The 21,711-nt window shown below is 51.7% G+C and overlaps 1 protein-coding gene across 6 annotated transcripts in view; it reads right to left on the bottom strand.

The window, feature by feature from the left end:
- Positions 1 to 852: 852 nt before the first annotated feature.
- Positions 853 to 21,711, bottom strand: part of serpinh2 (serine (or cysteine) peptidase inhibitor, clade H, member 2) — an 89,736-nt gene continuing 68,877 nt past the window's right edge. For 2 of the 6 annotated variants that reach the window (XM_029136860.3, XM_029136878.3), the window contains 4 exons: positions 16,906 to 17,537; positions 8,249 to 8,341; positions 7,708 to 7,940; positions 853 to 2,092 (listed from right to left, as the gene is read on the bottom strand). In XM_029136860.3, coding sequence (XP_028992693.1) covers positions 1,778 to 2,092; positions 7,708 to 7,940; positions 8,249 to 8,341; positions 16,906 to 17,537 — 1,273 coding nt within the window. In that variant the 3' untranslated portion in view covers positions 853 to 1,777. Of the gene's footprint in view, positions 2,093 to 7,707; positions 7,941 to 8,248; positions 8,342 to 16,905; positions 17,538 to 18,058; positions 18,526 to 18,546; positions 18,703 to 21,711 lie in introns of those variants that run through there. The other 4 variants (XM_055504865.1, XM_029136888.3, XM_029136869.2 and 1 more) reach the window with 4 other exon arrangements.

Here is a 21,711-nt window from a genome sequence, read left to right as displayed (position 1 = left end):
GTTAAATGGTCCATATTGTGCGACAAACATGGCTTTTACTGTACACTATTCACACTATGGATGTTTTAAAAATCCAGTCAGGTTTGAAATCTCTAACACCAGGTGTGCGTGTGGTGCATTGAGCTGCCTTTCTAACCTTTCCCATGTATGTCAGCTCATATGTAGCCGCCTGTGAGCAAGATGTGGACACGCATGTGTTTGCCAGCGTTGTGCGCTGAATGAATCGTGAAGGTGAGTCAGCGGGGGGTCCGGCCTCGGAGCGGGGCCAGATTGATGTGCTCACAGCGGACGGCCCCCGGATCCATCACGGGCTCGTCTGAATCGAGCTCCTGGGCTCATTCAGAGCGGACGGCGCCTGCAGCACGGCGCCCTTTTACGGCCGGGAGGTCATTGTGGCGGCCGCATTCATCGGCGGAGGCGCCGCGCGGACACACGCGGGCCGGAGCGGCGCACGCTGTTGCTGAGCAGAACCTGGGCGAGGGGCTAAATTGGGAACGCCGCAGCACTACTGGGATGTTACTGGAACAGATTGGGTGAATGCTGCGAATCACACGGAGCAGCTGTGGGTCTAGAGGCGGTTGCAGTCTAATGCCAGACCTTCACAGCATCCGCAATGAAACCATACGTGATACAAGAAGATTAATAGGTCATTAGACAACGAGCATATATTTGTACTTACCTCTGTATTAGGTGCCTGTGTTGTCTTCCCATAGTGACTCCATTACATTATACTGTATGATGTAACAGTAGCTGGCTCACGACTTTAAAGCTGCCTCCACGCACCCCTTTAGCTCAATGTCAGCCAATTCTGTCCAGTGTTGAAGTGAAAAATAAATAAATAAAAGATGGGGCTGTGGTGAAATGTTTTATTAATAGCACACGCACACACACAGATTGGTGTCTGTCACCATCGGCTGAAGACATTGACAAACACACAGCAGGTTAGGTTGAAATTTTAAAAAGGCACTTTATGATATAATACAATTGTTCCGTCACCCATCTCAATCAAAAACACACACAAACGGCAATGACTTCTACAAATTGCTGTAACAAGCACGTTATATTTAAGCGAAGTGACGTGGAATTGATCGCTGCTGGTATTAAGAGATTAAAAGGTTCCCCGTCCCGTCCGTGCTGTTGACGAGCCTTCTGACTCATTATGGGCCATTAGCATTAAGCTGCCTCATCAATGACCACTTGCCTGATCAATCAGTCCTCCTCTGAAGGCTCTCGGGGGACCCAGCGTACTGTAGGTCCCTGCCAACGCGGCATCTCTCCGTCCGCCGGGCGCCCGTCCTCGTTGCGGCCTGACAGGCGGGACCGGGGAGCGTCTGTTGGTTACACTTGATTCTAAGTGCTGTGTCAGCGCAGACAGCGGCTGTCAAGCGCGCCGGTGTTCGTCAGCGCGCTCTTGTTCGCCGTCTTCCTTTTGTGTCGACTTGATCGCCGCGGCCTTGACTGCGGAGGCACATGCGTAGGAGAGGGAAAACGCAGGCAGCCACTCAGAGTTAGTGCTTTTGCTGTAGCCATCAAGCCTAATATTGTCAAGTACAGTATTGTGATTTGTGTGCGCCATGCTGGTTGCTGTGTGTGTGTGTGCGTGTGTGTGTGAGTCTGCCGGTGTCGGTGTCAGTCAGCGGGAGGCTGTGCCGTGTCACCGAGTGACAGCCAGCCACAGCCTGACGCCGCGCTGCACGGCGCTGAGTGACAGCGTCTCCGTGTAGGAACCAGCGTGCGCTCCCTTTGCAGGCAAGGGTGCGGGAGATGTCCCAGGGCGCTACAGCTCGTCGTGCAGGGGCTCGCCGTCTGCGTGGTCCACGGCCCCCAGCAGCAGCAGGGCGCCCGTGGCGCGGTCCCGGACCAGGACCAGGAAGGGGTGGTCGGCGTAGAACACCCTGGGCTTCTCCACCGCTTCCTCCCCCACGGCCTCCTCCCCCACGGAGCCCCTCCCAGCCTGGGCGTCCAGCTCCACGGACGCCCAGTGGAGGACGGCGCCCAGGTGGAGCCTCGCTCCGCCCTCTCCCGACGCGCCAGAGAGGTCGGCCATCTTGGGATCCCAGGCGTCGGCCAGGCCCAGAGCGGACAGCGGCTTCTGGAATCAGACATCACAGACCGGTGACACAAGGATCCATCCGTCCTGCAGTAGGCACGTAAACAAGCGGCTGCCGGGACACCGATCAATTATGCGCACAAAGGCACCAAACAGGTGGGAGGGAACGCCGGGTTCACAATTGCACAACGCCGTGACATTCAGGCGTGGGAGACGCGCGCGTGATTAACGCGAACACACCCCCCCTGCCCCCCGAAACAGTCCGTCATTATCTTCTCCGAGGCGACTTTTTGTTATTTACTTTGCAAAATCAAAAATGTTAGACGGGAGGAAGAGAGGCTGACAGTTGCCCTTGTTGTGAGCTGGCAGAACAAAGTGGGCGACAGGCGGAGAGGAGACGGAAGGAGGAAGCGGAGGATGAATAATTTAAGAGTGATGCCCCGTGACCCCCCCGCCTCCTTTGTTTTGCCTTTGATATGAATTCCACAGAAAGTGGCGGCGGTGACAGGTAGTTTATCCTGGCGCGGCAGAGGGGCCACTCGCAGTGACAGGCTTCTCCCGGGGCCAGATGAGAGCGGGCGTGGGCGCGGGGAGCGCCGCACGGAGACGAGAGGTGGCAGGGGAGGAGAGTGGGAGGCGACGGCGAGCTGGTTAAAGCCCTCGCAAGCGTCCTCGGCAGCCGGACGAGAGGCAGCGAGCGTCTCAGCGCGTCGTAATGACCCGTGTAGAACGTGTCAGCAGGCTCCTAAACATGGAATAAAGTCGCAGGGCTCTGGTCCGAGGCCGGTGTCGCTCCCCCTCCACGAATGACCTCCCGCTCTAATGCACTTCTATTGTCCTCATCCATTATTCCTCCGCTCTTCTCCCACTACATCATTGTCTTCGTCGGCCGCTCTACCTTTCGCCTGGCGTCCCCATCCCTCATCTGCCCTGTGCACCTCTATTCTATCCCTCTCTGTCTCCCTCTCCTTCTATAACTTCTCCAGCCTCCTCCTCGCCTCATCCTTCTCCTCCTGACAGGCCGACTCGCCCCGGCGTGCGTCGCACTCTTGACTCCTTGATCGCTATCGGCAATCATTTCTTACTTTTCTCTGCCTCTTATCTAACAAGGAAGCGGACGGGCTTGTGCTGCTGGAGTCCTCCGACTGCTGGAGACAAACTCCATCTGTTTGTGTCTGCGGCTGTGGCTCGCGTCCGTCGCCCGGTTGGCGGGGGACCCGCGCACCCCGGTTCTTTCGCCACCTTAAGGATATAAATACAGTACTTCCAGCCGACCCCGACACGACCTCGCCTTCCTCTCTGACTCGCTTGGGCTTGTCAAGGAAAAACACTCGGTTAATTTTTCTGAAGCTAGGAAGTGTTTAAAAATTTAGGGACCCTGTGGCATGCTGGGAAACAGACCAACAGTGTCAGAGGAGCCCTCGGCGTCCCCGTGCACTGCAGAGGTGTGGCGCCGCATTATATGGGGAGAAGCGCCTCCGGGAGCTGCTCTTTGGCTGCCCTTTCTCACCGAAGCACTGCATGAATCTTAGATGGAGCAGCTCTGGGTGGACTGCTGATGCCTCGCACGCCGCATCAACGGGCCATTTGTCTGCGAGTGAGAGCCACGGGCGCCGTCGGCCGGTGGTTTCCTCTGCGGGCGGGTGCGCGGGCTCAGCGTGGCCTCCAGCGATGCAGTGGAACCAGGTCTGAGGAACAGGAGCGTGGCGTCAGCCCTCGGGCGTGCAGCGCTTGTTCCAGCCCGATGCCTGGGTGCTAAGTAGGCTGTTGGCCGCACCTGTGGGGGTCACGAGGGGGCAACGCGCCCGAACCCCTGGAATTTAAACGGTACACAAGGGGAGGACGACCCCCCTTGTCTTATCAAAGCAGAGCAAAGCGGGTTGCACTGCATTTATTGTTTTAGGAGGAGCAGAGGAGTCAAAACAAAGACTCCGGAACGTATGATGCGTTACACGGGCTCTTTTTTGTCCCACAAAAGCTCAAATTAAACCCAACCCGAAATCCATAAAAGAAAAAAAAATGCTAAAACACACTAAATTTGAGATTGCAGATGGAAACGGAAGGACTGTTAAGTTAACTACTAATTAAATGATAAAAACTAATTAAAGATGCCAGTGCAGGATTCAGACAGGAAATGTGAAATGCTCCTGCGTAAATGTTTTATCAGAACCGCTGCAGATACATTTCCACGCAACCGCTGGAGCGGTTGAAGTTGAATCCCTAATGTTACACATAGATATTTAGCCATCGCGTTTTCCAGCTGCCATGTTACACAACAAATGCCCCACGATAAATTCCAGTGGTGTTAATGACAGTGAGTAAAGCTGATGGGGTGAGAGGGCAAAATACAAGCTTAGCCTGCAGTTGTTTAAAGTTCTAAGTTTCCATGTGTCACTGGAGGTCAGTAAAAACAACACATCGCACTTGAATATGGATGTAAGACATAACGCGTGTTCCACAGGAGTCCACAAGGCAGCTTTAAACACCACACGCTGCGATTTTATCGGCGCCGCAGCGCAACTGGCCCCGAAGTGGAACAAACTGGGCCTAAGTTGATCCAATTAGTCGTGACACTCGAATAATGGCCGTAACGAGCCGACAAGCGCGCAGGGCTGAGGGCGAGAATCTCCGAGCCGCACGCGCTCCCCTCTGGCTCACCGACGACACCCGCCGAACGGCGCTCGGAAGCTGTCGCCACGTGAAGCAGCTGCCGACGTGTTCTGCCTAATTCAATGGTGCCCTTAACGTGGCGCGTGGGCGGCTCGGAGTGTGCAGTATGTGGCACTGGCACCATCACGGCTCCATTTCACGGACACATTTGATGCAGGGTTTAAAAAAAAAAACTATTTCCCTCTCACCATCCGCTCTCCTGAGGCTTCAAAGCCTCTCCATCTCTTTATTGAGTCTCATCAGCCCTATGCCTATTGGTGTCTTATTTACATGGGCTCTTTTCGGCGGCGCGGTCAATATGCTCTCCGCATCTCTTTCAGTCGCACGTACACATTGTAGCCCACAAGGCCGTTTTTCCACAGATGAAAAAGAAAAAGAGACACCGTGGCTCTTGGTGAAAACACATCTGATTAATTCACACGACGCCGAGCCAGGGCGACGGTGCTAAAACAGCTGCCCCTTCGACACCGCGCGGCGCCGAGCGCGCTCCTGTAAATGTTTGCCGGCCTTTTGACCTCATTAGCCGTGATTGAGTGAGCGCTCGCGTGTCTTAGTCACTAGCTGGAGGTGCAGCCAGGAAGGAGCTCAGTCACAGCCATTAGTGTGCATGCGTGTGCGGCCCGGTCAGCTGTGGATCAGGGACAGAGAGCGATGAACGGTGGTTTAGTCCTGTGGCCTCTGGGCCGGCCTTGTTAAGAGGGGTCCCGCCTCTGGCTGCAGGGTGCTATTCATAGTTACCTGAAGCTCTTCCCACCTTGTCCCAAAGCAGCCATTGACCCTCCTCGTCCTCCTCCAAATGTCACACCTACTTAGCTCAGCATAGCCGAGGTGTGGCTACAGAGAGGGGGGAGAGTGTGTGTGTGTGTGTGTGTGTGTGTGTGTGTGTGTGTGTGTGTGTGTGTGTGCGTGTGTGTGTGTGTGTGTGTGTGTGTGTGTCCTGGGAAGGATTCCACAGGAAGGACAGAGGTGAAGGAGGGACCGAGTCACATATACACACGACTGTGATCCTGCCTCTGCCCAGATGCCGCCCTCAGCTCTGACAGGAGCTGGTAAACAGCATTAATGCGCCGGGATGAGCAATTACTTGCCCGACCCAATTGGAAGAATGATCGTAGGCGAAGACGCGACGCGCCGTCTCTGGACAGACGAAAGGGGACTGGAGCGGCTAAGGGTTTGCTCAGAGCCTGATTTGCTCGTCCCATAATGATTCCTTAAATGCATTTCTCATTTCTTGAGAGCGCAAACGCGGGGAGACAACTCGTGGCGAGTCCAGAACATTCAAGCGCTTACCCATAATTAGGCTGCACAATGAGAGCACTGTACGGCGCATTTGACTTATTTACAAGACTAAACTTTTCAGCCTGAACTCGGCTGCACGGGCGGATCTGTGCGACAGTGCTGCTCTTTCGCAGTCGTGTTAGATGAAGCTGCCGTTTCAAGCTGCGGCTCCGGATCACAGCCTCCTCCCCAGAGTGTCGTGACAATGTTAATGTCAAAAGCTTGTTCTTCAGGGCTCGGCCAGCGGAGCGACTTGGCAGCGCAGCTCTGCAGAGATGTTGGTGGAACTACAGCGAGGGCAAAGTGGATTTCTTCAGCCCGTGCACGCGTGAGGCAGACGTGGGAACAGGCGCCGCCCGGGGACGCGGCGTCGCTAGCAGGCCCCTCTGCGTCTGTCAGCTTCTACTAGCTTCTCCTTCTCGTTCCCCTACTTATTCACCACTGCACCCGCGAACCAAGGCACGGCGCTCGGTGTTTAAAGCACAACCAAAGGAGAATCAAACGTTCAGTCAAAGCGTGTAACTCATGGCCGTGACCCACATTAGGAGGATAACCTGAGAGGTGTGGGATCGTGGCATCCCCGCGCCTCTGCCGCTGCTGTGACCTGGTTAAAGACGTGCTCTTCCGCCAGCCTGACAACTCTCTAACCTCCAAGTCTGCAGCCTGTGTGAATCCTAACGACCCCCTGCACGCGCCTCCGCAGCAGCAGCAGCAGCTACGAAGCTGGTTCCTGTCTGCCCGGTGCGCCTCGTAACCTCTTCTGTCCTGACTCAGACCGGCTCTGAGCAGAATAGAGGAAGAGGTATAAACCACCAGCTGGACTGTGGCGTGACTTTTGTGCCCCTGCAAGCGGTGACCTGTGGGAGGCATCGGAACTGCTCCTAGGGGATACGGGTCCACGGGGCTCTGTTAGCCTCCCAGCAGCCACGATCCAGTTCCCTGCTGCGTTACAGCCCGTTGCTGTGTGCGCAGCTGAGTGGAGTGAAGGTGAGAGAGTGAGAGAGCATGAAGGAGTTACATTTGACCTCAACTGAATCGGAGTCTACATCGAGCTGGTGGGGTCGAGTCAGGCCAATGCTACACTTACTAAAAGCACTAAAAAGGCAGAGGAGGGAGGCAGGAAAGTAGACGAGAAAGAGAGGTCAGGGGTAAATAATATATGGAGAGAGAAAAGGAGGAGAGGAGACGACCGAGTGACAAGCGAGAAACACAGCACAACACTGAAGCAGAGCAGGAGAGACAGAAAGGCAAGCGAGGAGCAAGAGGGAAGACACATGAATGGGGAATTACATATCCTTCAAGAGGAAGAACAAGGAAACAGAGATAAGCAGAGAGCAAGACGTGAAGAGGAGCTGGCCGAGGAAGCAAAGAACGAAGCAGAGGAGGACGGAGAAAACAAAACGCCGATGACTGTAACGAGCGCACGCGAAAACCGTATCGGGTCAAGAGAAAAGCAGCGGCGCCGCGCGCGTGGATGCAGGGAATGAACGGATGGCTGCGGGAGTCCTCTCACATGCCACTGCAGCAAGCGGCAGCGCGTTTACGGCCCTGTTTAAGCACATTACCTCGGCGCTCCGTGATGAGGGCAGGCTCATTACGCTCGCTGAAACTCCTAGACGCCCCCTCCTCTAGACGCAGCATTCCCACCGCCGGCGTCGCTCATCTGACTGTCGACAGCAGCCATTCGAGAGCTCGCGAGATCCACTCACCCGCAGACTGAGGGCGCTGCTGACGTTGACCCTGGGCAGCGACACGGCCACGCTGGTCACGCTGGCCTGCTCCAACCACTGGGCCAGCAGCTCGGGGCTCAGCAGCCTCTCCAGCCTGTCCAGGCGCTCCACGTGGAAGGGCAGCAGCAGCACCACGCTGGCCTCGCCCCGCCACAGGGGGACCTCCAGGACCTGCACCATGTTGCTGACGTCTTCATAGAGACGGTACAAGCCTGAGGAGGACGAGACGGAGCTGGAGCTAATTCATTCACACATATAATGGACGGCACGACCAATTATTAACGTAATCTGCTCATGCGGTAAAGACACTAAACAGAACTCAATGTATATCTGCGACATCTTTTGCCGCCGCCGTAGCAGGAATCCACTTCTGCTTTGTTGTTGTTTTAGGACAATACATAAAATATGAAAGGCGCGTTGAATAAATCAGAGGGTGCACAGGGATAAGTAGGAGGGGAGCAGACTGGAGCGTACAGATGTTCAAGCCATTTCACAGCTCCACTGCTTTAACTGTCTTCACCTGCCCTGTGCATCATCGTCACTTTGGTGTATTCCCTCCCCAGGAAGGTCCGCCGCTCTGTCCGCTCCACGCCGAACTCTCGCTCCCACAGGCCTGAACAGGGAGAGAGGCATTTGAACGCTGTGCAAGATGTTGGAAACTACTGGATGATTGACCGGGGTGGTTTTGCAATAATAGCATGTTCATAAAGCACACATAGGCCTTAGACACTGGACGACACTCCTGAGTGAATGAATCACTCAGTGTCCTGCCTATTAAAAAAAAAAAAAGGCCTCTCCTCTGAAAGCGGTAGAGTTGAGGCAGTTATGAGGTCCTTGAGGCCACAGCTTCCTATTCAGTGTTCGCCACATCCCACTTGGCCCCGCTAACCCCCTGACAGCTGTCAATTTAGTAGGGGATAAGAGCAGGAATTACTGTTGTAATAACCTCACAACACAGTCCCAAAGCTGCCGGTGCCTTCGAACGCAGCAAGGGCAGCGTGGACGGAGCGACGAGGTCGGCAGATTCCAACTTATGCTGCGCTTTGTCAGCGGCACCCGGGGCTGCCGGGCCTCTAATTAACGGTGCTTTTGTTATTGATCACTTGAAAAGATCAGTTTGCCACAATACCGGGTTGGTAAAAGGGCAGAAAAAGCATTTAAATGGCTCGTTTGCTCTGATGAAAGTTCAGAGACCAACATTTTTGGTTTTTATCAGGGAATCGCTTTGATTAGCCATGTGTCTATTAAAAGGCAGATAACAGCACAAATAGCCATCTGCACAGCGCAGCTTTTGTAAGAACAAGAGTGTAGAGAGGTAGAGAGACAGGCAGATGGGTGGAGAGACAGGCAGACAGACAGATGGATGTAAAAAGCTGGTTCAAACTGTGACACCATAACATCTTGGAGACTCTGAATGATATACTCCAGCCAAGTTTTAATGGGCTACACTGGGGATGTGAATTATCACAGTAGCCAATCCCTGGGTATTTAACAGCACCTTCATGAATGAATTACCTTCATGGAAAAAAAATCTCGCGCTCATAAAAGCTGGTATTTTCACTGCAGTGGGGATCAAATGCACAGATCGTGTGATGTGGGAGGTGATGCGCAAGAGGACTTTCCTCCACCCGCAGTAGTGGAGGATTTTAGAGAGAAGCTTTGTGCGAGATAAAGACACAGTTAGAGACTAGAGAGTGGAGCACACGGAAGGTGGTAGCGGCCAGAAGGGAGGAGAGAGCTGTGCAGTCGAACCAAACCTCCAATAAAGTTAACTTCATGTAGTCTCCCACCACAAACATGGTGTAGCGCTCGGGGTCAGCAGGTGGTACCACTGAGAGAAGCAGGAAGCAGATCTGACTAGCTGCTGCATGGAGCCTGTGATTCACAAAGAACAACAACAACACATGCTTTCCCCCTGATACTGGAGGTGGCAAGAATATACTGGTGTGTGTGTGTGTGTGTGTGCGCTTCATGCACGGCATCACAGCAGGCCCCCAGCGCTGCGGGGAAGGTTGCCTGCCTGCTACGCCATGCAGGGGAAGGTTTAAAAGGAATTAAATCTCAGATATCACCCAACCCTGCGCTGCACATGATGAGCTGCCTCCCTGAAAACAAAGGCGAGATCACATGAATGCTTTCAGTCTGGCTGATTTCAGATGCTGCAAAAACTTTTGATTTGTAAAAAAAAAAAAAGTGCCAGAGTGAAATGATGCCTTTTATTTTCTAAAATTTTAGGACAATAACACCAGTTCATGAAGCATCAAATGGTCTAATATAGGAGGAAATTGGCCCAAAGGTGGAGCTCATTTTGAAGATACAGTGGCAGCGGTTCAAAGTGACATGGGTTTTTACTGCAGTACCGCCGCGTCGCCACGGTGCAGCGAGTGCGTCGCTGACTAAAGATTTTTAATCCTGCAGCCGGCTGGAAAAAATCAGGACGCTAGTCTCGTTTTAACCACCAGGTGACGCAGCGTTGATTAGAAGCCTCCAAAGCACTACAGCGTAACTGAGGTCCGACTGTTCATTTCTACCTGTAACACACATATATTACACCAGACCTATTTTACTATTAAGTATCTGTTGTGTGCTAAAACATGGGGAGTGTGAAGGGCAACAACTTGTTGATGGCTTAGCTGTTTTCTGTTCACTGCGAAGTTATAATATATTGTTCTGTGTGGTTTAAAACAGGCAGCGCCACAGCAGCAACACATTCTTGTTTTCATTCTCCTCAGCTTTTTCGTGTCTTTAAATAGAAGGCGTCTCTTAAAAATATGTACACACCCACCGCTCTAACATCTGATACAACATATTGGCTTCACATAATACCATGATTATGCGTCGCGGTTTAATTAATATAATTGAATGCGCAAGTAAAGACGTAGAGCGCAGTCCATCTGCGACTACAGCCGCTTATTTAGGTTTTAAACTTCCACAACTTGTTAATGAATGTTTTCCAATAGTCGTAGATTTTACGTAAATAACCGTAATAATCATAGGAATTTGTTTTACAGCAGTTGTCGGTCGTAATTTTGACAGGACGCCAGAAATCAGCAGATCTACAGCGACGCATTACAGCAACATGTTTGTTCCTACGCGTTTACTCTGTGTCTGCAGAACTGCAGTTTGACTTGTTTTGACTGTGCGTGTCATTGTAACTGAGTGGCTGAGAGACTTATTCGACCCGTGTACGTTTCAACATTTTCATTTCCCATCCGTCCATCCAGCCACTTTCACCGGCGTTTTCGTTTCTCTTTCGATGAGCGGCAAACGGATTTTAATCAAAGCACCGCCTTACAAACCAATAAAACAGGCAAAAATATTTGTTTTTTACAAAAAGACACGGAATTGGAGTTAATATGTTTTTATTGTTTAGAGACAAACGGAAAACAAAAAGTCGTTCTCTCGTTACCTCTGCATATAATTTGGTGGAGACATCAACCTCTTACACAAACACGTGACGTGTTTCGGAGTCATGTGTCCAGACAGAGAGTGACCAATACACAAATGTATGGATGTGCAAATGCAAGCTACGAGAGGAACGGGGCAGTGGCGCACTAGATGTAGCGAGAATTTGTTTTGACTGTGCGTGTCATTGTAACTGAATGAGTGGCTGATGTGACTTATTCGCCCGTGTACGTTTCAAAACTTTGATTTCACATCCGTCCATCTATCCTGAATAAAAGCACCGCATTACAAACCAATAAACTGAACAAAAATATTTTTTAACAAAAACACACGGACTTGAATTTTAAGCTGTTTTTTTCGTTTAGAGAAAAACGAAAAACAAAAAACCTCTGCTTTTAATTTTTAATGGAAGCTCATCCGTGGACGGGTCGCGGGGCAGCAGTCGTAGCAGAGAGCTCCCGACTGCCGCTCGAATGAAACACGAGATCGAATGAAATGTGATGTGTTTCGTACTCAGATGACTTGGATCTGAGTTCGACCAAGCTTTTGCTTGTCTCATGTTTGCTCACAGTCGCAAAGGAAATCTACACACCCCTCCCCCTCCCCGTAGAGGCGCATAGACATGCTAATGTGTTGCTACTACTCGATCAGCAGGTGAGAAATACCTCAGCTCCAGACAAAGCTCCGTGGGAGACAGGGCAGCATCGGGCGGCGTGATCAGCTGCAGGTCTAAGACTCATTAATGCAGCAAGTAGTTTGTTCTACATACGTTTACTCTGCAAAAATAAACGTATGTATTTATCGTAGCGTAGTCTAAGTTATTTGTAGCACTTCGACATTCGTTTAAAATATGCAGTGCTTTTTAAAATGAAAATACTAATATTATTATTTATTACCTTTATTGTAAACACAGTATTAATTGCACAATTTGGACTGGCGAAGATTTGCGCTTCTTTCATAATAATCATGGATAATCAAGGAAGAAACTGCAGTTCATATTTGTTATTCAGGGACGGTTTAATAAAGATTCAGTATGGTTTTTGACTGAACTGTCAGCCAAGGTACGTGCATTATCAAATGAATGCGCCTGTCAGCGGGGAAGACATCAACTCTATTCAGTCGCTCTTCAGTCGCTGCTGCCGTCTCCTCCCCAGTTCACACACCTTAACACTAGGACTACTGGGTTTTCTAAATATACCAGTTCCTACTACAAGGTGTTCCTACGAAGTTAACCAGCTGTTTATTTCGTTATTACTCCTTTCACCTGTACCACATAAAGTCATTGCAGAGCTACAGCCATGTTCCCACGAAGTTAACCAGCTGTTTATTTCGTTATTCCCTCTTTCATGTCCGTCTGTTGAATAAAAGTGGGCGTGGCCATCCACGTCCCAGAGCGGGTGACACTGGGGGATGGGAAACGCTCATCAACACGCAGGACAAAGATCTGCGTTTCTCTGCTGCTACAGCCTCGGCTGCGTTGTGTTGTTAGTCTCCCTTTCACCTGTACCATATGAAATGTGTTCCTACGAAGTTGCTCAGCCGCTTTCAGAATTCCCCATGCAGGTTTGAACAGGGCAAACATTATTTTTATTTACAAAAAAAATTAATACGTTTACAGATTGACCGGTGATGCCGCACAGGTTGCTCTCAGTTACAGCAGCTGTTTGAAGCAGGGAAAAGCGAGTTAGCTGTCCTTGTCGATGCCTTGACAATGTTTTAGCATCGGTTAGATCTCTGAGCCCCGACTTTTATGTCTTCTTTGGATTAAAAAACAAATGTTGAATGTTCTCAAATAATATAATATTGCCGCCCTCCGCGGCTCCCAGTGTTTGTTTTTTTCATTTAAAACGTGGGTGTTACCGGTGGCAGACCTCTGGTCTAGATCATCCTTATTCACTTTTTTAAATTGTAGTAGTGTAACCTTAGTTAGTATTCCTTTTTATTTTTTTTATTTTATGTTTGGGAAACGTGACATTTCAGCTACTGTGATTTTATTTGTCATCAACATTAGTTCCTACCTGTCCTTGTTGACGGGGGACAAGAAAATGTGACGCGCGTTGGGTGAGAGCGGCGTAAAGAAAAAAGTGTACATGTGCCGTACTGTCTTGCCGTGTGGTGCATTAAAGAAGCATTCCACGTAAAGAAAATTGCCCGTACCAACAGCAAGAAATCAGGGTTACAGTAGCTTGTCTGCCATAAATCGAACGCTGCACGCGGGAGGGCGCACCGTTCAGCTTCCTATTTTCGGTTTTAAACTGCCATAATTTGCCATAATTTACTTACGTTCATAACTTCATACTATAACGCGACCAGCGGTTCATGGTCTTGGCGATTCATGCACTAAGTAATACAACGTTGTCATCTCGTGATCACATGATGATGATAAGACGCTGTTTTTCCAATAATTAAAATAAAAAAACTGCTTCCACTCAGACTCGAACCCCGGACAAAAAAAAAAAACGTTGTGTCCATGCACGTTAACCACTAGGCCACCAAAGACCTGATCATTGGTTGTTCTACAAGAGCCTATATGACGTAAGCAACTACGATGTTTCAGGACCAAAAGTGGGAGTCAATCGCCACCTACAGGCCAGAAGGACGTAACACACTCCTCCTGCAGTACAAACCCGCCACTGACGCGGCAGATTTGAAACCCAAACACGGTGGGGGTAGACACTTTTACCGGCTGCCTCTGTACTACAAACTATGTAAATTCAAATGTTTATCACAATTAGCAGTAGTTTGCTAAAGCAAGGGTCGGGTTCATCCTCAGGTAATCACGAGCGATGAATAGGAGTAAAACTGTCGACCTCGTGACGGCGCTCAATGACAAGTCAGAGCCTCATCCTTCAGACAAGCAAACAAGGCCGCGCCAGCTCGACGCGGCCTGAAACTCTAAATTGACGTCAGTTAATCTCCTGTCGATCAGCGTCTTGGCAGCGGGACCGGTAGCTTTCCCAAAAACCGCCCGGGCCCAGCTGGACCCCGGCCAATCAAACGTCACAGCAGAGCGACATCCCATTCCTCGTGACGGGCGTGCTCGCACAGGCCACGGGCACTGGCGCCGCTTCCCGGAACATCAGGGAGAGAGAATCCAACGGCGACGAGTGGCAGTCGCGCTGCTCCCATGATGTCACGATGGGGCCGATTTCTCCTTAACGAGCACAGACGCTCCGCAGTCGTTCCAGGCAGGGGTTCACCGGCCTGCGGCGCAGACTTTGTTGATCTGCGTCTAGACGAGCGGCCCCGCGTCGAGGGCCGCGGCGGCCAGAGACCGCCTCAAACCCCAGTCCGTTAATATCATGGGCCGTAAACAACGAGACAATCGCACCAGTGAGGAATCCAATGGGTCGCGCGCCCACCAGGCCGCAGTGGAAACTTCAGACAAAAAGCAGAGGAGCGGACGTGAGGAGCGGCTCGCGCTCCCCCCTCATCAAAGTTTGATTACACACAAGCGGTCGTGGTTTTTCGGAAGCTTTCACGAGGTTTTATTTGTGGGGACTTGCTGTTCTCGCCCCTCCTGCGTCTCCACATTTGTTTACTGTAGTTAGTATTTGGACAAAAGCCCCTTAATGAGATTTTAGCACGACCACAAATAACGCAAATAAGCTACTAACGTGTGATGGAAGCGCAGACTTATTTTAAGCGATTTTACACAAACTCTGGCTGTGGATTCTATGTTAGACTTTGGCCGAGTGAGATCAGAGAACAGGTTTCCTTCCACCAAGGATTCTGCCTCCAGGCCTGTCAGTAGTGCTGAGTTCACCGATGCTTCCTTTCGCTTTGAGCAGCGCGTACAAACCGTTTGAACACGCGAGGTCACGTCCATCGCCTGAGCCGCTCAGAGCGCTGAGAGTCAGTTAACCTGACAGCGGGTCTCTGGACGGAGGCAGGACAGTGCAGCACCCAGACACAGGGAGGACATGCTAAGTCCACACAGGAAGGGACTTGAACCCACTACCAACCACTGCAACACAGAGGCCAAATCAGGGCCTGATACCACCTGCTTAGGCCAATAATAGAAAGAAAGAACTCAAACATACTGTATAGGTTTCTCTCTCTCTTCTTCCATGTCCAGTGTTACTTTGTCTAAACGAGGAACAAAGCCTGAATGAATTAACGAGTGGACGGGCGCTCCCGAGGCTGACCTTTAACCCCCCTGCACCGTGCCCATCAGCCCCTTTTGATCTCCCAGCAGGCCACTCTCCTCTCCTTCCTCCTCCTCGTGGCTTTTACTCGGCAGCTCTTTGTCTGCCTCCCACCCAGAAACCTCTGCATGCGCCGCTCCCTCGCTCTGCTCCCTTTGCTTCAACCATGTCTCGATTATAAACATGTTCCACCGCTAATTGCCCCTGACCTTCCCTCTTTGCGGATGTCGTGTTCAGCCCAGGGAAGGAGGGACAGGCAAAGAGCTTTTTAATTCTGCCCTTCAATTATTAACTAAAGGGAATGAAAGCGAAACAAACAGAAACGGGCAAGGATGCCTGCTCGGCGCCCAAAAGGATTTACAGCAACATGTCTGAAGCCATTATATTATCAGACATTATGAAGTGAATTAAGTCCTTTAAATCACGTAAAAAAACAAACCAACAAACCAACAGTGGCTGGAAAGAGCAAAAGAGTAAACTATCAGCTTTTTTTAAATTATGAGTCAAAACTAAAGGAATCCAATTTTCTGTTATCTAATTTGTGGGCTGCAATCTGCTCATCTAATTTGTATGTTTCCTGCACAAAATTAATGAACCGGCCAGTGAGGGTCGGTTCACAGAAAAACTCATTTCGTAATGAAGTCAAAACATCAAACAAAGAGAATTAATTAAATTGCTTATCAATGTATAGTCTGTCAGGGAATGCTATTTTCAGAGGGCTGTCTATCTGTGGGCAACCTGTTTTTCACTACAGCAGCCTTCCCTCCGCCGCGGCGAACACAAAGCATGCCTGCAGGACGGAACTGAGGGAACGGAGGCAGATAAACGCCGATAAGGACGCGAACAGGAGACACGCGGGACAAGGAGAAAGAGGAGACGGGGCTAGATGAGACGAGCGATAAACAATGACAAAAGACAAAAAAAAAATTATAAAGTCCAGAAAATGGCAAGACAAAAAAAAGAGAGAGAGAGGCGGTAGACGCATTCCTTGTGTGGAAGTCACCCTTAAATCATCAGCTGCTCGCCATCGCTGTGGCTCGTGATCAACTAAAGTCCAGCTGTGCAAATGTTGGCTGGTCAAAACAAAACGCATCAAACTCTCCAACCATTCGCGCGGACTTCACAGAGGAATTAGACGGACTTGTGTTTTTGGACGCGACTGGTGCATCACAGATGGGGCTTCTGAACCGACTGAATCTGTATCGAGGCGCTGACTGGTTTCCACCCCTGCAGCCTGTCACAAAGAACAGACCCGAGCCAAGCTGCGCTGCCGCAGACTTGGAGCACTCCAGGCACAGATGTTGGGCCCGACACTGGGGGAGAAAGCCTGGACACTTGTTACTCAATTATTTAAGATGACACATCACCCACCAGTGGAAGATGAATACGCTCTCAGCGACAGAGCCCGGAATCATCCTTTACCCGCCGCGCGGCGCCAGCTGGAGGCCGCCGCATGCGTGCACGCGTGCACAGCCTGAACGCAAACACACAGCGCCGAAACGGGCACCCGCCACAGCCGCATTCGCAGTAATTAACATTCTGGGACTTGTGTTTTGGTGCCGGCGTCTCCCCGCTGCTGAGCTGATGATGGTGAAACACCGGGTTCCACCGGGTCCCTGCTCACCTTTAAAGCGCAGCGCGTTGGCCAGGATCAGAGCTCCGGCCTTGGCCTGGGTTTCCGCCTCCAGAGCAGCTCCTTCCAGGCCACCGAGCCCCGCTTGAGCCCAGGCGTGGAGCTGCTTCAGGTCGGCCTGGGCGTCTCCTCTGCCCAGCGGCGCGTGCTGCAGCCCGAACCGGGCCTGGATCTCCTTCACGAAGGCCTCGCTGACGGAAGGAGCCTGCTTGGAGAAAATCCCCGAGGACGCGTGCAGGTGAAAAGCGGTCCCGTTGGCTTTGGTGAAGCTTTTAAATGCTGAAGAGAGCAGGTTCCCAAGCTCGGAGGAGGAGGAGGAGGATGGCGTTCGGAGGAGGTCTTGAACCTGGCGGGCAGTCGTCCCTGCAGAACCTTCAGCCAGAGCTCCGAGCGAGGAGGCCACGAGGAGAGGGGAGAACAGGGCGTTGACCGAGCCCGGCTCGGAGCGGACGGCCCGGTACAGGCGCAGACCCAGGGCCCAGGTCGGGTCGCCTGCGGGAGAGGGGGGGCGGGGTGGAGGGTCGGCCGGGACAGCGGAGGGGGAGGAGGTCGTGCTGCTCTGCACCAGCAGGACTGGGAGAAGAGTGAGGAGATAAAGAGGAAGCCTGGGAAACATGGCCGACCTGCAGGAAAAGACAGGAGGGGAGCGGGTTTAAAGGCACATTTAGCCAAACTACTCATCTCCATTATTCATCACACATATTCTTATGCTTCCACTTGCTCTTTACAGTGAACCAGCTGCTCGTAAACAAAATAACACAGGTTTTGTTGTTGTTTTGTCAGACTTCCTCCCTCAGCCGACCCCCCTCTCCATCAGTCCCACAGCACTAAAGTTGATTGTCTAAATTCCTCCCCGCGCGACAATGCGGTTATTATCGCACCCGCTGCGCGAAACACAGAGTGTGACAATTAACTTTGATGAAGTTTCAAAGGCAGCGTTGGGTGCAGTTCGGAGCTGGAGGATGAAAAGAGGGAAGTGGAACTAGAAGGGTTGGTGCGTTCCTGCCTCACGAGTGACTGGGAACGTCTGCCGCTCGGCTCGGCTCGGCTCGGCTCGGCCCGCTCTGATCGCGCGTCAGAGGAGGTGTTTGTGAGGAGAAGAGGAAGAGGAGGAGGAGGAAGAGGGGTGTTTGTTTAAAGTTACCGTTAAATTCATTCACGTTTGCTCCGCCGCCGTCCCGTCAGCTGAGCGCTCCGGAGGAAGTGGGTCTGGGACCGGGCTCGGACGTGGCACCGCCCAGAGGAAGTCCGCGGTCTCCCCCCACCCCCCCTCCCCAATCCAGCAACCTCACCCCCGGACGCACATCCATTACTTTCCCCGAAACTTCCTCACTCCGCACGGAAGCGCGCGCGCTGGAGGAATAAAAAAAACGAAAAAGCCAGATATAACTCACAAACGTCACCGTCTGTACACCGCAACGAGACCAAACGCACTTACGCCAAGAAAACGTCGCGCTCGGTTAAAGGCGTCGCGGTTACAGGTTCGACGTAATCCACTTTTAATGACCGCTGAACGCGTACAACGCGCGCGCGCAGAAGAACGCGCGGTTAGGGTCGCTTTAAAACGTCCGGCCGCTCCGCGTGGACGCAATCCGCGTGCGCACTCGCAAAGACATCATTAAAAAGTCGCACCGTGCCCGCGGAGACGTATCGCAGCCGTTCCCTGGGAGTTTGGCCGGGGTTCTGTGAATGTTCCGCTTGCTCTGGTTTAGGGCAACAGAAAACCGCCGGTGGCGCTAAATGAGGCGTTTCTCCATACATTAAAAGCGAGCTTTGTGGCTTCGCCTGCATAATAAACCCTCTTGTTCGTGGCTCAGTGGGGGCTGTAGTTCCCGGAGCCATTCAAGCGGGGGCGCTAATGGTCTTCTCGTGGCCTCGGCTCAGTGACCCTGTGGCTGTGGCTGCATGTGGGCCAGGGCCTCCCAGCGCTGATGCCTCTGGCTCTGCGTTAGCGCCGATTTACTATAAAACCTGTGTCGCGTTTAATGCTCAAAATGGTTTCCTCTCCCTAGACTCTTTGGAGGTTTCGAGCGCCCGGTCGCTCGTTTGCCGAGGACCCTCGCGTCGCTTTTCAGTAGCTGCGCCGATGCAGACTGTCAAGCAAAAGTAGGGCAGACCACGCAAGTCTGACCCCTCGGAATGTCCTCATTCTGCATTCTCCTCCTTTCCCTGTGTTTCACCGCCCTAAACTGTAGCAGGCGGCGTCCAACGGCACCGAAGAGCCGGGAGCTGATAACTTGTAGCGCACGGCTCCGGGACGGGGATTACCGGCCAAATTGAAGCATGGAGAATGGTCATATAGGGTCCCAATCAATAAACGTAGAGATAGACTAAGGAAGCTAGAGATGGATCAGAGAGGGATATGGAGGAAGATAACTGCTCGGGACCACCAACGCTCAGCAATCAGGACCAACATAACAGCTTGTAGACCCAACCAATTATTTACCCCAGCCAAATCAATAGAGCTCTCGCTGAAAGATAGCCATCAGCAGCGCTATCTGGAACACATTCACAGCAGCTCGCACGCGGCGAGGGCGCCGCTCGCGCACGCTCACCTCCTTGTAAATGAGACACACATTACTTCATTATTGAACATGTGAACGGGAAACATGAAACCAAAATATGTCAAACATGAATTCAGTTTAGAGGGGTGTATTAGAGGGGTGTTGAAGTACACGCACACACACACACACACACACACACACACACACACACACACACACACACACACACACACACACACACACACACACACACACACACACACACCAACCATTTCTTTTAATGATGCTGAGGCTCGACACGCCGACGAGCTGGGGACGCGCGTGCGGCGCAGCCTCTGAGGTCGTAACCCCCACCAAATCAGTCCCTGTTAGTCCGCGAGACCCCCGGCACTACATCACAGCCAGTATCATCATTAATGAGCGGTGACACGAACCCCGGCGCAGGTGATTCATAAAAAGCCGGGCCCGCGCCGCGGTTAAACGAGCCCCCGGGGGACTCGGCGGGCGCCCGTGAAGCTCCCCAGTCAGCAGATAGCGCATCGAGGGACTTCTAAAGGCGCGCTTACCCACAGTGCACCTCCACGCAGTAGCCCCCCCTCCCCCCGGTTCACCTCCGCGCTGTGACGCTTGCCTCCAGTCCCCTCTTCCAGCGCCGCGTATTGTTGTCTTAAGCAGTAAAGGTTGTGTTTCACCTCACACGTGATCCATTTATCTCCACTCTCATCGAGGGTGAAGGTCTGTGGCTCAAGGGCTCGGCAACAGAATCGAAACCTCGCACGCCGGCCATTGCGGTCATCTGCCCTGGAGCGACACCGCTCGAGCCTCGCGTTTGTGTTACGCTGCCTCTCTCTTCCCCTCTGGTCTTTTCAGAATGAGATATTTCCCTTCATGCTACATTCACTTAACTACTTCTGACTTGTTTTGACTCCAAACATCCTTTTTTTTACCTTAGGATGAAACAATATATACGTAAATGTACTACCTCCCCCTCCTCGGGACCATCTCCCACCTCCTCCTATTTCACCGTCAGCCTACTTCCTCTCTACTTACTGTAGCGCCTCCTCTCATTCCCATATCTCCCCCACGTTCCCTCCTTTCCCAGTGTTAAATCTCTCCTCGGCCCATTTTGGAGTGCGTACAGAACAAACAGAGTGTAACATGTTCTCATCAGTTCTGGTCCGCCTGTCTGTCATCGGCTCAGGCCCATTCCTACTAGTAAAGAGCTGGTTTGGAGCCCGTCTGGGCAGGTCCTTGGGGTCCTGTTGGTTTCCATCAAGTTCCAACGTGGTCCTTTCAAATTAAAGCTCTGGCACTGCAGCTACAGTGCAACCACGGGCTGCACTGAAACAGTAACGTCAGCTGTATCCTGGCTGGCAATCCTGTAGCAGACCTGAAATACGTATTCATCTAACAGGATTATTTAAAGCGTGCCAGAGCCTGACCTTTTCATTTTTTATTATCAGTAGTTTAATCGTAGGGATCTAGGAATGAAATTAAAATCAAATCACAGATAAAGTCAGTTAAGGCAAACAGAGACAGTTAAAAATACTGCTGACAGTTAAAAGTCTAAAAATAGACTTTTTGGATGGGGTTTGGGGATTTGGAGACAAGCACATCCCCCTGGTGGGATGTTTTCTCCCCACTTTGAATCTAGGGTAAAACTTTGCGAAGCAGCAGAAGGTATGGATGGACAGATGGAAAAGAAGTGAATGCCTGTCTTTAATCGATGGGGAGGAGAGAGAGAGGCTGGCGGGGAAGAGGTGAGGAGGGGCAGCGGCGGTCGGGGTCGGGGTGAACATGTTCGACAGTGCCAGAATCACACACACACATCTGCTGTTCATCTCAGATGTTTCCAATAAGCTTTAAATGTTTCCTGCAGTCCTGGGAAAGGGTACTGAGACGGGGGGAGACCGGGGGGGTGCTGCGTGCCTTCCTTTGTGTCGGCGGTGAAATAGGTGGTCTCTCACCTTCTCTGGCGGTTGTATTATTAGACACGTCTATAAATTACACCAACTTAATGCACAGCAGTACAAAAGCGGAGGTACACATCTCTACAGGCGCGGGAAGAAAGGCAAATAAGTGGCTTTTAATGTGCTCGGTGAGTCAGACAGAAAAGCAAATGCCAAGCACCCACGAGAGTACACAGCTGCTTCCAGCAACGTGTTGACAGCTATCTTTATAGGAATTAAATATTGCTCCCAACCCCACCCCAAGTAACCGCCGCACACCTACTGTATGACTCAGATCACTCAAGGCTCCAACTCCTTGACATTAAATCAACATGCCGGCGTCC

This window comes from Betta splendens, chromosome 2, assembly GCF_900634795.4.
Source record: "Betta splendens chromosome 2, fBetSpl5.4, whole genome shotgun sequence".
Taxonomy (NCBI): domain Eukaryota; kingdom Metazoa; phylum Chordata; class Actinopteri; order Anabantiformes; family Osphronemidae; genus Betta; species Betta splendens.
This window is presented reverse-complemented; position numbering and strand designations above follow the sequence as displayed.